At 43.9% G+C, this 16,226-nt stretch overlaps 1 protein-coding gene across 1 annotated transcript in view; it reads right to left on the reverse strand.

The window, feature by feature from the left end:
- LOC133134931 (kelch-like protein 5) overlaps positions 1-16,226 on the reverse strand; it is a 49,395-nt gene that overhangs the window by 8,568 nt on the left and 24,601 nt on the right. The window contains exons 4-8 of the mRNA XM_061251545.1: positions 15,015-15,211; positions 8,482-8,694; positions 4,584-4,770; positions 2,804-3,028; positions 545-707 (exon numbers count right to left, since the gene is read on the reverse strand). Of these exons, the coding sequence (XP_061107529.1) occupies positions 545-707; positions 2,804-3,028; positions 4,584-4,770; positions 8,482-8,694; positions 15,015-15,211 (985 nt within the window). The remainder of the gene's footprint in view (positions 1-544; positions 708-2,803; positions 3,029-4,583; positions 4,771-8,481; positions 8,695-15,014; positions 15,212-16,226) is intronic.

Raw genomic sequence — 16,226 nt, forward strand, 5'->3', positions numbered from 1 at the left:
GCTGGGTAAGTAATCTGTGTGAGGGCGGTACACTGTGTCACTCTGCCAGCCGTCCGAATCCAGTAAATTTGCTTGTAGTGACTTTATAAAGTGGTTATGCTGCACTGATGATAGACAGACTTTATTGTCCTCAGAGAGGAAAATTGATTACGCGTAAAAAAAAACCATAACACCTAGCCCACAAAACCCACAGAACCTAAAAATAAACAGACAGCACAGCACAGAAGACAAGACAGAGTAGGGGGCAAGTAATATCAGGTCCGTGGTGGGGGGTAGGGTCACTGGGTGGGCGGTTGTTAAGTACAGTGAGTGCCTAGGGAACAAAACGTCTTGCGAAGTGTGATTTGTTGGCTCTGACTGTCCTTTAACAGCAGCCTTTATGGGTGTAGTGTTAATGTTCATGGAGTGGATGGTTGGGGGTCATGGGTGATGATGGTGTTGGCCTTGCTGAAGACAAGAGGTGGTGTTGCGGTCTGTTATGTCAGTCTGTCTCAGGATGTCATACTGGACAGTGAAAGCAGAGAGAAGGGGGGGAGAGACCCACTTGTTGTTGAGCACAGATACGCCCACAGTGCTTCGGGGCGTAGCCATGCTAGCCACAAAGCTCCACTGGCGTGCCTGAGGGTCCCAGCGCTCCACCGTGCTGAGGTAACTCCATCCGTCATGGCCCCCCACCGCGTACATGGGCCCCCCGAGCACTGCCACTCCTGCGCAACATACACAGCAAAACGCAGAGTGTAACATTAACTCTGACAGAGTACACTTTACACCGAGAGAGCATATTTTGTCTGGCTTGGGCTGCTAAAGCTGAATTAAACGGAAGATTTGTGAGTCACATAGCCTGCATGGTTCATTAACACACACACACACATTGATGGTTTTATTGCTAAGCTGTTAATTAACATTCAATGTTTGTCTCATCTGACCATAACACTCTCTTCCAGTCATAATTCCAATGAGGTTTGGCAAACTCAAGATTCTTGTTTTTGTTTATTGTGCTCAGACGATTGTTCTTCGTGCCAACCTTCCAGAGGTGCCATTTTATGTTTTAACATTGTTACGATATTTCTTGGCTACAATGCATTGCATTGTTGATGCACAGCAAAGTAATAATTCCCCCTCCTCCATTCTCCCCCAGAACTACATTTCTTTCCGCAACCAAACTGAATAAATAATAATCCAAAGTAGAAGTTATAAATAAGTGATTATTTCATTGTTAAGAAACAGTGCCAGTGCATATTCAATTATTTTTTAATTATATAAAAACGCATTCTGGCCTTCAAAATTCCATTCATACCATTTGAAAACCACTGTTCTAGTGAAACAGGAAGTGACACAATATAGTTCCTTTAGACGGAGATTAACCAAATTAAAGTGTATTGCCAATTTCACTTAATAATCAATAATTGCTAGGGGTGCCCGTAATATTGGCACCTGTGGTTTTCAGAAAAAATTAGATTACTAAATAACAAATACTGAATGAGACTAAATACATTGGAACATAGTTTTCCCGTATGTTTAAACCTAAAATACAGATCATTATCAAGGTTGTTTTTTCTCCATTTTTATTGAGGGTGCCAATCATTCTGGAGCCCACTGTAAGTGTATATTATCCTTTAACATTGTGTTTAAAATGGTTTTAGAGATATAATCCTTTGTCAGATTAATCTACAAGGCATAAATCACACATTACATTTCAGACAGCATGAATGATACAAGCACATACACATACACATGCACATGCACACACATACACATACACATACACATACACACCAACACACTTTACATTTTGCACAGCATGAATGGTACATCCACACGCTCTCAAGGTCAAAGGTAAAATAAGCCCTGTTTATTTACACGCATGCACAAACATGCACAATTGCTTTCACACTACATCGCACATATTGCACCTGGGATTAATAGCCTGGGCAAGAAAATATCTCACTGGAAAGGTCTCACCTGCTGCACTGTCAGTGGCACGAGATTAACATATATCAGCCAGATACCCGTCAGCACACCATGGCCTCATCGATCTCTGAACCCCTGTAATCTCGGGAATTTATTGCGGTCAGCGTCTAAATCCCTGTTTCCATACCGACCCCATCTGTGCAGCTCCGCGTCTGATGAATTACACATCGCGAGGCTCGTCTTCCTGTCTGTACTGATCCTGCCCATTTCTCATCCATCACGCTAGCAGTGTTTGCGTCTGTGTGTGTCGGTGTGTGTGCTGTGCGTGCGGGTGTGGCTGTATATGTGTGTGTTCTGGTGTGTGTCTCTGAGTGAACGTGAGGGTGTGCGTGTGTGTATTTGTGCCGATGTGTGTGTCGGTGTGTGTGCTGTGCATGCGGGTGTGGCTGTATATGTGTGTGTTCTTGTGTGTCTCTGAGCGAACATGTGTGGGTGTGCGTGTGTGTGTGTGTGTATGCCTGCATGTGTATGTGTCTGTTTAAGTGTGCAGCTGACACTTCAGATGATAAGAGTTCACACACACTCTAGTGCTGCTGTACTCTGGTTATGCTGACTCATTTCTTACAGCGGTGCGGAATTCACCCCAGGTTGGGTTTGTGAGATGACATGGGGTGTCACTCACCCAGGCCTTGTCTGTGAGTGGACACAGGGGTGTGTCACTCACCCAAGCCTTGACTATGAGTGGACACAGGGGTGTGTCACTCCCCCAGGCCTTGCCTATGAGTGGACACAGGGGTGTGTCTCTCACCCAGGCCTTGACTATGAGTGGACACAGGGGCGTGTCACTCTCGCATAACGTGTCTGTGAGTGGACGCGAGGGTGTGTCACTCACCCAGGCCGTGTCGGTTAGTGGACATTGGAAGCATGACGCTCCAGCTCTTGCTGCGGGGGTTATAACACTCCACGGTGTTGAGGGTCTTCAGTCCGTCCCGCCCTCCCACCACGTAGAGGCGGTCCTCCAGCACAGCCACGCCGAACTGCAGCCTCCGACCGCTCATCACCGCCACCTGCCTCCACACGTTCCTGCGCAGACAGTACTGTTCGATACTGGTGGCACCTGGAAAGAAACAAAATGGCGGCCATTTCCTGAATACCTCAGAGTAACAGAGAGAGAGAGTGAGAGCAGTTCACCCATCACATCCATACGTATGCAAATTCACTGTTCACTGGGGGTTTTGACAGAGTGGGTGAACAACTGCTGTTAAGTATAATATTCAGCTACAAATCAATGGCGATTTTCCCCAGTGCATCCTAAAGCACTGCTATGGTTGAAAATGCAACTCAAACCCAAACATTTTGCAGGTCTTTCTAGGACTTGAAAGCTTAATTTATCTCTCGAGTTCTAAAGTAAGTGAACTTACCAAAATCATTTAGGATAAGTATTTACCACAAATAAGTGATAATAAGAGATAGTTCAGTCAGTAAAGGCGTTTCTGCAGTGTCAGCAGTTCTGCAGACAGAAACACCTTGTTAATGAGAGACGTCAGAGGAGAATGGCCAGGCTGGTCAAAGCTGACAGGAAGGTGACAGTAACGCAAATAACCACACATTACACCAGTGGTATGCAGAAGACCATCTCTGTACATGTATCATAACTCTAAGTGGATAGGCTACAGCAGTAGAAGTCCAAAAAAAAAGTCTAATAAATACCTAATAAAGTGCTCACTGAGTGTATATTCTATGTAAGTCCCCTCGAGGGTCCCAGAGCAAGACACCTAACACCCAATTGCTCCTGACGAGCTGGTAGGTGCATTTCATGGAGATGTGTGAGTGTGTGTGAATGGTTGAATGAGAAGCATGAATTGTAAAGCGCTTTAGATAAAAGCGCTATATAAATACAGTCCAAATAAATAGAATTTGGCTTAAAGTGCCTACACATTGGATGTTATTGTCAGTCTCTCTCTTGCGGTTGCCACTGGCCTATGGTACACGGCAGCGTGCTCAGTCATTTCCCAGCATTACAGCTATCAGACGTATATTTCACTTCCAAACAGACAGAAATGCCCAGCCGAATAATCAGCAAGGCCTCCTCTGCTGCACCCGTCTCTTTAAAATTCAGAAACCTCTTTCAAAGGCTCATTAGTCATCGATCTGCGAAAGCTAACAGGCAGATTTAGCCTTCTTATGAACATTCATCCAAATAGCATTTCAACACTAATGTCTTTCCCTCTTGTTATCTCGAGAAAGGGAGACGACAGGAGGACAAATGAGCGAAGGAAAGTGAGAGGGAGAAACCAAAAGATAGCATGCAGAGAGGCAGAGAGAGAGAGACTTTTTTTTTTAAGGCTCTTAACTTAATTGTTAAACAGAGCACATTTGAGGGGGAAACCTATACATAACCTGAGACAGAGCTAAAAAAAAGGGACAGAGAGAGAGAGAGAGATAAAAACAAAGAGAGAGGGAGAAAGATAGCGAGAGGGTGAAACAAAGAAAGCGAGAAAGAAAATAAAAGCTGTGTGAGAGAGGGGGAACATACAGGATTGCGACCTCCAGCAATGTATCGATTAGACTGGTATAGAGAGAATCAAAGAGGCTGATTAAGAAAGAGGGACCTCGGGAGAAAAGGAGAGATAACGAGAGAGCGGGAATGCGCCGTTTAACAGAGAGCCCACCTTTGGTGCCGTCCATGCCGCCCACAGCGAACAGCGCTCCGACCGTGGCCTTGCGCGGCCGGGTGCGAGGGCTCTGGAGCTGGGGCCGACGGTCTGGCAGGAGGTGGTACCTCATGGCCTCCATCACCAGGCGCTGACACTCCACGCTCTCCTGAAGCAGCGGGTTCGACTCCATGTCCACTAGAAACTGGAGGTAGAGGGGACGGCCATCTTAGGTAGTATATTATTAGAAGTAATTTGTTATTTAGCTTTTGTCCAAAGTGACTTACAGTTGATTAGACTAAGCATGGGGGATCAATCCCCCATGGAGCAATGTGGGGTTAAGGGCCTTGCTCTAGGGCCCAACGCTGCAAAATGGAGGTTAATTATTAAAATGCAAATCAGAGAACCGAATAATTTCATTGGTTGAAGCTGTCCGTTTTACAGCTGCGCGATGGCAGAGAACTGCAGAAGATAAAAACTGAAATCAGTTCCGACTCTGCACATTCCGCAAAGGTACAATCAAAATAATGATTATGATTAGTATCTCGTTCGGAGTGCATTAACTGAAACTTTCCCAGACAAAAACGGGGAGAAAAGTCCTCGAGAAAAAACATAAGGAGAGAAACCGACCTGTCTTTGAGCCGATTACAGATGCTATTCATTAGGAAGTGCCTTAGCCTTCTTGTTTCATCTCCTCTCCGAATTCACGGTTCAGTGCTTCCCTTTCTGCTCCGAGTTAAGGATGTTTTTAATTAGAGCTGTGGAGTTATGTAAAAACTCCCCTCTCACTGTAATGGGCGCTCTAATTAATTCTGTTTTTTTTCACATTTTTTTGTTGCTCGTTTTTCAGCATACTCGCTCCCCGCTTTTTCGACCAACCATCCCCAATCCCAACATGCACCTGGGTTACAACATAACAGAAAATACAAAGGAGAACAGGCCATTCAGCCTGACAATGCTTGCTATTTTCCTACCACTAGAGTGTACAGTACCTAACGCTTAGCTTACCTAACAACTCGATAGTATCTAGCACCTAGCATCTAAATCAGTGATCTTCAATCCTGGTCCTGGATAGCCGCAGGGTGTGCTGGTTTTTGTTTTAGCCTCAGCAGCAATCAATTCAGACCCAAGAAACCAGGTGAGGTGAGTAAACAGTGTACTCAACTGCTTTTAATTGATTCATTAAGTGCTGAATAACAATGAAAGCCAGCACACCCTGCAGCAATTAAGACCACTGATCTAAATAGTAACCATATCCCCACATTCATCTGGCATCCAGCTTATATTCTATGCTCGCATTCTATTCATTCCTCAAAAAAAGAGCTCGAAACGTCTCACAGACACGCAGTTAAACAGCTACAGTGTCAGAAAACACGTCCGTCTCGGTCTTCACTTCATAGTTGGTGAAGTGTAATTATGACCCTATTGTAGTGAATGTGCTGCTGAGGTGAGAATCAGGTCAACAGCATGTCTCTAATAACCCTGCCATTCTTGTGCTCCGCACAACCCTACCTCCTGTGATCCTTCTCACACTAGTGCTGAGCGTGCGGTGACAGCCTCATTCTCTCGCTGGGCGATCCACCTTAGATCGAGCGAAGCCCATCTCAACAGCAATTAGCTACCCTCACCTGACACTTGGGTCTATCTGTCGGGTACCCTATTCTTCCCGGAAAACAAAGGGATCTCCATTTTCCATTCTCCCAGAGAGTTCATTAGCATTCCTATTTGGGTACCTGCCACAGGTAATTTGTCTGTGAGCTGTACGGGCATAGATATATATGCATATCGATTTTCAAAGCGATGTGATTTATTAGCATGGAGTACATTCAGTTAATGTTGCCAAATTGTTACAGTATATGTTTGCTAGGTGGTTACTTGCTGTCGTTCAGGTTGTGGCAGGTTGAAACATACCATCATCCCTGGGAAGGGAGGCATAGGAATGTTTGAATATGTTACAGGATGGCGTTCTACCATGAGAAAACAAACATTTCCATTTAGAGAGGATGCAACAGAATTTTATTCTCTTCCAGAATCATTTTTTTCCCAAGATACTACAAGTTAATTATTTTCCCAGAAATATAAACGCCTGGCTACTTCCCCTGTCTTACTTCTGAGGCTAGCTGACAAGATTCCTGAATTACTGAAGCACAAGTAATTTTGGAATTTATTTTCATGGGAAAACAAAAAACAGCTCTGGACTGTCAATTTTCCCAATATAGTGTAACTGATAGACATGGTGAAAGATTGCAAGGCACCTGAATGCCACATTTTGGTTTCTGAGACAACTAAGAAAAACTACAAGTGAGTAATCTGTTTGGTTTCACATTGATTAAACATTGCTGCCCTAAATATGTGTCGCAATTTCCACTCAGAACTAAATGTTCCAAAACGCAACCAGAATGTCTAGACAGTTCCTATCTGAAACAAATATTTTCTGACTGAGTGCACTTGCAATCATCTCAAATAGAGGGAGATTAATTATTTTGCTGAATAATAGGGCTGGTGAATCCGAAAAAAACAGCAGAAGTGCTGCACCAATCACGTCTCTCAGCCAAAAGGGCAAATTATAACCTGGCTCTACCGTGTAAATTGGGAACTGCTAATTAATGTGATTTATAAAAGTTTTTTTATTTATTAATCATTTAAAAAACCATTAAAAACCATGAATATTGGCAAAATAACTCATGCTGCAAGACTCCAATCCATCAATTTTCTAAACTGCTTCAAGTCATGGGCAAGACTGGAGCACATCCCAGCATGCAGTGGGAGTGAGGCAAGAAAACACCATGGAAAGGTCGCCGATCCATCGCAGGGCCCACACACTATTCACACACACATTTATACCTATAGGAAATGTAGAGTTTCAAATTAGCTGTTAGTCTGCTGCATGTCTTTGCACTATGGGTGGAAACCCACTCGGACACAGAAACACCCTCGGCCAGGATTCAAACTCAGCACCTTCCTGCAATGAGGTGACAGTGTTACTCACTTTAAGCTCCAAGAGCACGTAAACTCTCCGGTTCCTGCATCTCCCTGCAAGCCCCCTGCCCAAAAGCCCCCCTCACTCACTCGCAACAGAGATCCCTAACGTCTAGTTCTCAAATAAAATTTTTCCATGGTTTGTTACGCGTGCCAAAGACAAGGACTCTCCTCAGCAGGAAAGGCTTTGTGAATCCAATTCCTCCCTGCTATTTATGACCGCTGTCTGCGCTAAAGTGTCTTGCATGCCAAAGCTGAGCTCCGTGGGATTTATCATGCAAATGCATCTCTTTCTAATAAACGCGATTCATGCAGAAGCATCGGTCCCCCAGCACCATGGCTTTTTTATTTTTTTATTTATCTCTGAACTTAAGCCTTAATGGCGTCGGAGGGGCTTCAGGAAGTCTAGGAGACCATTTATCAACTGTTAATGTCCGGATAGTTTTCTCCTAATGGGCCTACATGAAAAACAGCTCGGAATTGGGCGGGAGGCTGTCTGAATGCTCTCTGTGGTTTTCTTTACCTACTGGGAGAAACCAGGAGAGATGAACATTTCAGGAATTTCATTCATGTACTGTCTGTGGACCCTGTTGCATATCCCTGACTGAGAGTTAACACAAAGGCTCATTGAAATATCTCACAAACACAGACCCGGTTACATCCCCCCCAATGACCACTGTCACAATACAACTGTCACCATCAACAATTCCTGCTAGGTCCGTTTTCCAAATTGAAAATGCATTCATTATTTTCTAGCGGTTAAGTCATGAATATCACCTGCGAAAAAACCAGGAGTTCTCCGCCCTCAACAGTCATGATTTGAAAATCCATGCTCTAAAACCTTCAAACCTGTGGATCTCCAGGACCAGCAGTGGACACCAGTTCTTCTCAGGCTTCCCTCCCCCAGTTTTAGGAGGCTTTGCCCCCGCACTCTCACCTGCGGGGCCAGGAGGGGGAGCCGAATGTGCGCCAGGAGATCAGGCAGGTGTTGCCGTCGCTGCGTGACGTCGTGCTGCACCCAGCCCAGCAGGGCCCCCAGAACCGTCTCCTCGTCCGGAACGTTCATGTCTTCGGAGGACAGGAGCTTCTCCATCTCCGCTGGCGGCAGCAAGAGGAACTCCTGGTTCTTCTTCACCTCCAGAAAGTGCTCCTGCGGAACAGAGGGGCGCACTGTCTTTAAAGGGTTACAGCTGAGTAACACCTTCGGATGCCCTGTCTTTAAAGGATTACAGCTGAGTAAAAGCTTCAGATGCCCTGTCTTTAAAGGATCACAGCTGAGTAATACTTTCAGATGCCCTGTCTTTAAAGGGTTACAGCCGAGCAACAGTCTTTAAAGGGATACAGTGGAGCCGGTCATGTTTAATAGATGGGAGAGCACTGGGGTGGAACAAAAGCACAAAGACTATTGTCATTCCAATAAAGTCCTCACATAAACTATATAATGTGTGTCTGTGTATGCATGTGTGAGGGAGGGAGAAAGAGAATCGTTGATAATCAGGAAGACAGTGAGAGAAAGAGCGAGAGAAAATTATAATCAGGAACACAAAGAGAGGAGGAAAGAATAGGCAGTACTGCTAAAGATCGCAAACTGCATAACTGTACTACATAAACAAGAAGATGATGGGGTTTTATAAACAGTGTGGGCATAGCAACACAGTATTCTGGGCTTGGACTAACCAAAAGGCAGACAGGGCATGTGCAGTACAGTAGGAGGGTGGTAGAGGGGGCAGATGGAGAGAGAATGAACAAGATAAAAAAGATATATAACATAACTTAACATAATGGAGAGAAGAGGCTATTCAGCCCAGCAATGCTCACATTTCCCTACCAATAATGTGTACCTTCTGTTTAGTTTGCCTAAAAGCTAAATAGTATATTGTCTGGTCTTGAAAACCCCTAGTCGGTCTGTCATAGCATGCTACTCCACAGAGTGACCACTCTGTGTGAAAAAATACTTCCTCATATCTGTATGGAATTTATCCTTTGCCAATTTCCATTTATGCACCCTCGTTCTGCTAACCAAAATGACCCTGAAGAATCACCTGTAGTTCACTTTGTTAACCCTTTAATGAATTTTTAAATCTCAATCAAATCCTCCCGACATATCCTTTTACTCAGCTTAAGATTAAACATCTTAAATCTTTTCTGAACCCTTTCCAGTGCCACTATGTCTTTCTTATAGTGCGGTCGCCAGAACAGCACACAGCACACAATTTTAACAGGTTTAACAAGGGTATTGTATAAGGTATAGTATAACGTCTGTAGATTTATACTCAATACTCTTGGCTATGTACCCTAGCATCCTTTTAGCCTTTTTCACTGCTGCCACACATTGACTAGAACCTGAAAGGCTTTGATCAACTACCAAGTTGTTTTCAACTGGAGCACCTTCCAATTTTCTATCACCCATAAAGTAATCCTGCCTTATGATTTTATTCCCAACATGTAGATCTTTACATTTAGTTATATTTAATTTCATTCTCTAGGTTTTCACCCACTTCTGCATTTTGTTAAAATCTTCCTGGGGAATGTATCACCTGGGCCTGCTGCCTTATTTTTCTTTATTTTATGTCATTTATCTAGTACTTCTTTTCCCCCCTGAATATCAGCTGAGACATTCGGAGTATTGAATATGCCTATGTTCTTATTAGTAACCTCCTCCCTGGTAACACGCTCAACAAAGTAGCTATTTAAGGCATCAGCAATATCTTTATTCTTCTACAGCAGTTCTCCTTTGCTATTCATAATGCACTTAACCTCCTTTAACTTTCATTCTCCTACTACAGTATTGAAAGAAACGCTTAGAATTATATTTAGCAATTTGTGCAATTTACCATTCAAATACCCTTAGCACGCATATTACAATATTCAGCTTTATTACTCTCAGTGCTGTTCTTTTGATACATCTTGTACATTTTATTATTTTTGCTCAAACTCTTACATATAGTTATATTCATCCACTGTGGAAGCTGCTTTTTCATAAAGTAAGAGAAAAGAAAAGAAAGGGTGAAAGGTACTTCAGCGAACACATCCGCTTTGCAATTTATTAACCGATCCATTCAGTAATTGTCCCATAAGCAGCCCCGGTATATCTTTTTTCCAGTCAATTGAGAGAGGCAAGATAGAGGTCTGTGCTCCAGTCAGGCGTAAACAGAGGCAGCCTGGCTGTTCATCTCTGAGTGAGGAGCCATGCTGCACAGTTATGAATTCACTCTGGGGGAGGTGTACACACAGCAGGCAATGGCACCCTATAGTCCTCCCACCCATCCCTGGCAGATGGTCGTTTTCCAAACCTATTTACGTGCTTGAAATTTCCACTGGTGGTTGCTACTTTAATATTCAGTTAATGAAAGAGACTGCGATAGAAAACAGATAATCCGATAATGAGGAACAGATTTGTGAGCCGGAAATTTTACATTAAGCCTTGGCGAAGAAAGAAGAAGAATGAAAACCAACCTAGTTTGCACTCACTGTTTCTCACAGGAATCCCTGTGAAGCCCACAGAATTGGTATGTGTACAGGAGTGGAATGTGCACAGAAACTATGCCAAACCAGAAGTGCCATTCTGAGGCGATGCCACCTGTCCTTCTATTGAAAATACTTTTAGTTTTGTTTAGTTAGCACTTTTGAATTACATATATTATTGCTCAATGATATAGGAACTGAATGATATGCACCAAACATATGTTCACTCCTTCTAACTGGCACAATCCATCCATCCATCCATTATCTGAACCCGCTTATCCTGATCAGGGTCGCAGGGGGGCTGGAGCCTATCCCAGCATACATTGGGCGAAAGGCAGGAATACACCCTGGACAGGTCGCCAGTCTATCTCAGGGCACACACACCATTCACTCACACACTCATACCTACGGGCAATTTAGACTCTCCAATCAGCCTAACGTGCATGTCTTTGGACTGTGGGAGGAAACCGGAGTACCCGGAGGAAACCCACGCAGACACGGGGAGAACATGCAAACTCCGCACAGAGAGGCCCCGGCCGACGGGGATTCGAACCCAGGACCTCCTTGCTGTGAGGCGGCAGTGCTACCCACTGCACCATCCGCAACTGGCACAATGCACAATGTAAACTTGCACACAAACAAAGACCAGCTCTTTTCTCCTTTGTTTTGAGCTATTGTTTGTTTCTGGAATAATAACTAGCCTGGAAGAGTTACAGTGGGACATTCTGGAAGAATAGAAGCCCACAGAAAAGAAGAATAGACCATTTTTTCACAAACGACATTAACGCTGGTCTTTATGTTCCATTAAGTGTGAGTTCGCTAAAGGCAGAATTGAGTTCCAACAGAACATTAAAACATTTATTGAAAAATCCAACGCTTTAATGGAATATAAGCACTGCAATGCATAGTTGCTTCCAACATTTATCAAACTTGAAGGATATTGCCTAGTCCACAACTTTTCTTTTCGCTCTTTCTGAATGAACCCAGATTGTTCGGGGTCGCAGGGAAATTAAGGCATCGGGGGAGTTGGGGACAGACAGCCTGGTAAGCCGAACCACGGCTGATCAATTCCGTGCCGCGGTGTCCCCTAATTGGACCCCGAGGTGTGTGTGTGTGGGGGGGGGGGGGGGTGGGATTGGGTGGGTGGAGCTGCTGCGGAAGGTTCCAGGCTCCGCTAGGCCATTGTAATTCAGCGTGGGCCCTCCCCTCCCAGTTAGGGAGCGTCCATAAATTACCATGCCCCGCGCTCATCTCGTGAAGCCCCGCCGCTGCCACTGTCATTATCAAAGGGCAATCGATTTAATTTCCTGTTACCGGCAGAAGAAAAGCGGGAGCGACAGAGAAGGATAACCTTGCGAATCTGGAGGCTTTGTGCCCACTGGGGATGGGGGGTGGGGGGTGGGTTATTTTTGTCCGATGGAATCCGGCTCTGATTTTAAAGAGCAATCGAGAGGAAATAGGTTGGCCTTTTCTGCACTTTTCAAATTACGTAATCGACACATTGGATATAGTACAAATAGATGGACCTCTCATTCTCCCTCTGCATCAGTTAGCTGCTGTTATCTCAACCAGAGAGATGAGGTAGAGGCATACATCTGTCTTGCCCTACTGCTGGAATGTAGAGTTCAGTGGCTGGACCCATTCTATACCCAGCCAGCTCCTCAGGCCCTCTTTAATGGAGTCTGTGGTGATACATGTAGGCTATTACAGCATGCCTGATTGCAGAGATTAGTCACATAGGACTGTGTAATTAAGGGGATAAAATGGCTGTCTGATAGGAACGGCCTCCCTCCACACAACTATTTGAAAGGTGTGTGCATTGTTTCCTCTTTCATGTGGAGGAGGTGTAACCAGAGAAATGTGGAAATGCAAACACACACGCATGCACATACACACCAATGCAACACACACACACATAGACATACTTGCACACACACCCGAACAAGATGATCAACAAAAGCATTCCATAAATTTAATATACAAGAAATATAGGGATAAGGCCAGATAAAGGCCAGGTTTTGACAAAAGTAAATATTGTAGTGTTGCACTGTTCTATTGGAACAGAAATCTAAATTACTGTCTCCACAATGAGATCACAACTACAAATTACACATTTTAAAAGGTCTAAAACCTGAAAGAGATTGTAAATCCTTCATTAGGGATACCATTGTGCAAACCCAGCTCAGCACTCAATACCATCGTTCAAAAGAATCATATACCTATTACAGCCGGTTCCAGGCTCCTAAGCAAGCTAATTATTTCAGGATTACAGTTTATTCATAATCCAACAGGAAGAAGAGAAAGACAGAGTGGCTTTTTTATGAGCCGTTTCCATAGCAACCTCCAGTCACAAGTAGGGTACAGGGCTAGCAAGCAGCAAGGCTGTCCATTATCACTGTAACTCTGCCTCTTTCTGGAGCCAAGCAATATCAACCCCAAGTGTAACAAGCTGTGACTGAACACCCGGCTACGTCGCATGATAAATTCATTGTGGTGCAGGGACAGGGAGCAGGGCGCCCGAGATAATCAACACAGCCGCTGAGTTCTGCACAAACGGGCTTCGGACTGACGCGCAAGTCGAACCCGAGCGCCGCACTGCGCCGTCAGCAGAAACGCTACCCACCTCACAGTTTAATGGGATCCCATGTAAAGCCATTCATAACAACAATGTGGCAAATCGTCCACATAACCCAAAATGTACGGAAGTCACAAACTGCTGCCTGTTGTCTTTGATAGTGCCAAGCTGGCAAATTTTATCTAGCTGTGATCATAATGTGAAGTAGGTCTGATTTGCAAAGGCATTGGTATATACTTTACATTTATTTTTCCTTCAACTGAGACTGATTTAATGTGCACACTTAAAAATAGCTGTTGGTTGTAATGTACTGTGTTGTTTAAGCAGCAAATTTTTTCCTTCTTGTCAATCATTTCCCTACAGTACCAAAACTATAACTATATAGACATACAAAATAGATTAGTCTTGTACTAATTTACCCAGCTGTGTGTTTGGATATGTGCAATGACAAGTGACTATAAGAACAATCTATAAAATTACAATTGTATGTGGAAGTAAATACATCATAAATACATAAATACATCATAGCTGCAAGGTGTGTGATGCCTACTGTATTCAGTTACCCATGAATAATCCGACAGGGCAAATTATTTTATTTAAATGTCTGTTGTCTGGTGGCCCCTGCTCCTCCCTAAGGATACAATATCTACGGCATTGTTATTAAATGTGACTTAATGCATTCTTTCATTTTCCCAGGCAAATTTCCATTTCAAAAGATTGATTTTCATCCCACAGCCACTGTGCGAAAGTGCAGAAGTTTCACTGCAGCTTTGTAAAATTACTGATTTAATGTTTCTGGATGCGCCTGCAAAAATGTTGCCTTTGAAGCTAACTGAGTTAATGAAGCCATTTGAGACCATTTCCCAGCATATTTTGCATCAAATTCTGAAAATTCGGGGCATCCTTCCATTCTGAGGAAGAAAGGCATTCTTTGACGTCCAGTGTAGAGGTTGGCTGATTGGCCAATTTACTGACTCATTATTAATGTCCATGAATGGGCTTGTTGAAGATGAATCACCTATAGCTAGCATAGCATTACATTACATTATAGTTATTAAATTTTTAACCAAAGAAACTTACAGTTGATTTGACTAAACAAGAAGCAATGTGGGCATAGGGGCCTTGCTCAAGGGCCCAGCAGCTGCACTGATCTCACTGCGGCTACACTGGAGCTTGAACCAGGTCCCAGTCAACCACCTTAGCCACTAGGCTATCAGCCGCTCCACTAGCTACAGCCACCACTGGAACTTCCTGTTAGCAAATGGACCTTGCTTCAAGAACAGAGGACAGAAGAAATGCAGGAGCTCACAATATGGCTTTGCTATAGAGCATCAGTGCTACAGCCAGTGTCGAACAAAGAGTTCCTGGACAGATGTCCCTGAGGGACCGTGAATTGTGGGTAATGTAGGCAGCAGGGTGGGGTGACTCACCATGGTGTAGTCATGTGCCAGCCCATGCAGATCCGTGCAGCCCTGGGCGTCGGCGAAGGAGCGGATGCCCAGGCAGTTTGAGGGATGGAGCTGTTTGGCGAGGAAGGAGCAGCAGGCCTTGACCACGGCAGGCAGCTGCAGCAGACAGGAAGCCGACAGCAGACTCTCGATCGTCTCCTCCCGCAGTTCCAGGCGCCCTGGTGACCACAGAAGAAGAGCAGAGACGTGTCCAGTCAGATGATTACGCTTGAATCGTACCACATTTGAAGGGTATAATTCCTGTTAAGACAGCTAATAAATCAAACATATTACATGTGAGCCTAACCCTTAATAAAAAATTAATTAATAAATAAAACATTGCACTTATGATGACTGTTGTCTTTTTGTTTAGAATAGCTCCTCATGCGTGTTTTACTAGTTATGGATTTGATGCTTTTAACCTGTGGAAGAACCTATGCACTTGTAAGTCACTTTGGATTAAAAGCATCTGCTAAATGACAAACAAAATTTTTTTTAATAACTGTTAGTAAACTTGCAAATAAGCAATAAGAAAGAAAGCGGCATACGAGTTTTTAACAAACTCATGGGAGGAAGGAGAATGTGCAACTCTGGGCTTATTTAATTAGTATCCCCAGAAAAACACAAGCATACGGCAGTACAAAGGCTGGCATGCACACAAAAGCAGACATTTTGTTTTGACACAGGCTGAGACTGGGTGAAATGATTAATTTAATAACGGTTTCCATAAAAATACACACTCCTTTTTCCTATTTAAAGTTACAGGCAGAACCATTAAAGGAGTTTTGTCATTGTGAGTGAGAGGGAGGGTGTCCATTAAAAAGCACTCCCTGGTGTGCCGTTCATTTTCCTGATGGTTGAAGTGAGCGGACATTTTGGGAGCGATCTGAATTTAAGGTGATGCACCATAGCCTGATATGCAATGGCCTTACACAGCAAAATAGCATTCTGTATAGCTGAGAGTGGCAAGCCATTGAGATCCCCACGGGGAATATTTCCTGTAATGGCCCTCAAGACAAATGACAAAAACCTTTTTGTCAGTGTATTATTCCTTACTCTAGCACTTGCAAGCATTATTAGTCAATGAGGAGGCAGCGTTTTCTAAATCTGGGATTTTGCATGAAATAACTGACACTTAGTACAGACACAGACAATTAAAATAATTGCTTTCATGGTATACATGAACTAAGTCAA

Source organism: Conger conger, chromosome 8, assembly GCF_963514075.1.
Source record: "Conger conger chromosome 8, fConCon1.1, whole genome shotgun sequence".
In the NCBI taxonomy this organism is placed as follows: Eukaryota; Metazoa; Chordata; class Actinopteri; order Anguilliformes; family Congridae; genus Conger; species Conger conger.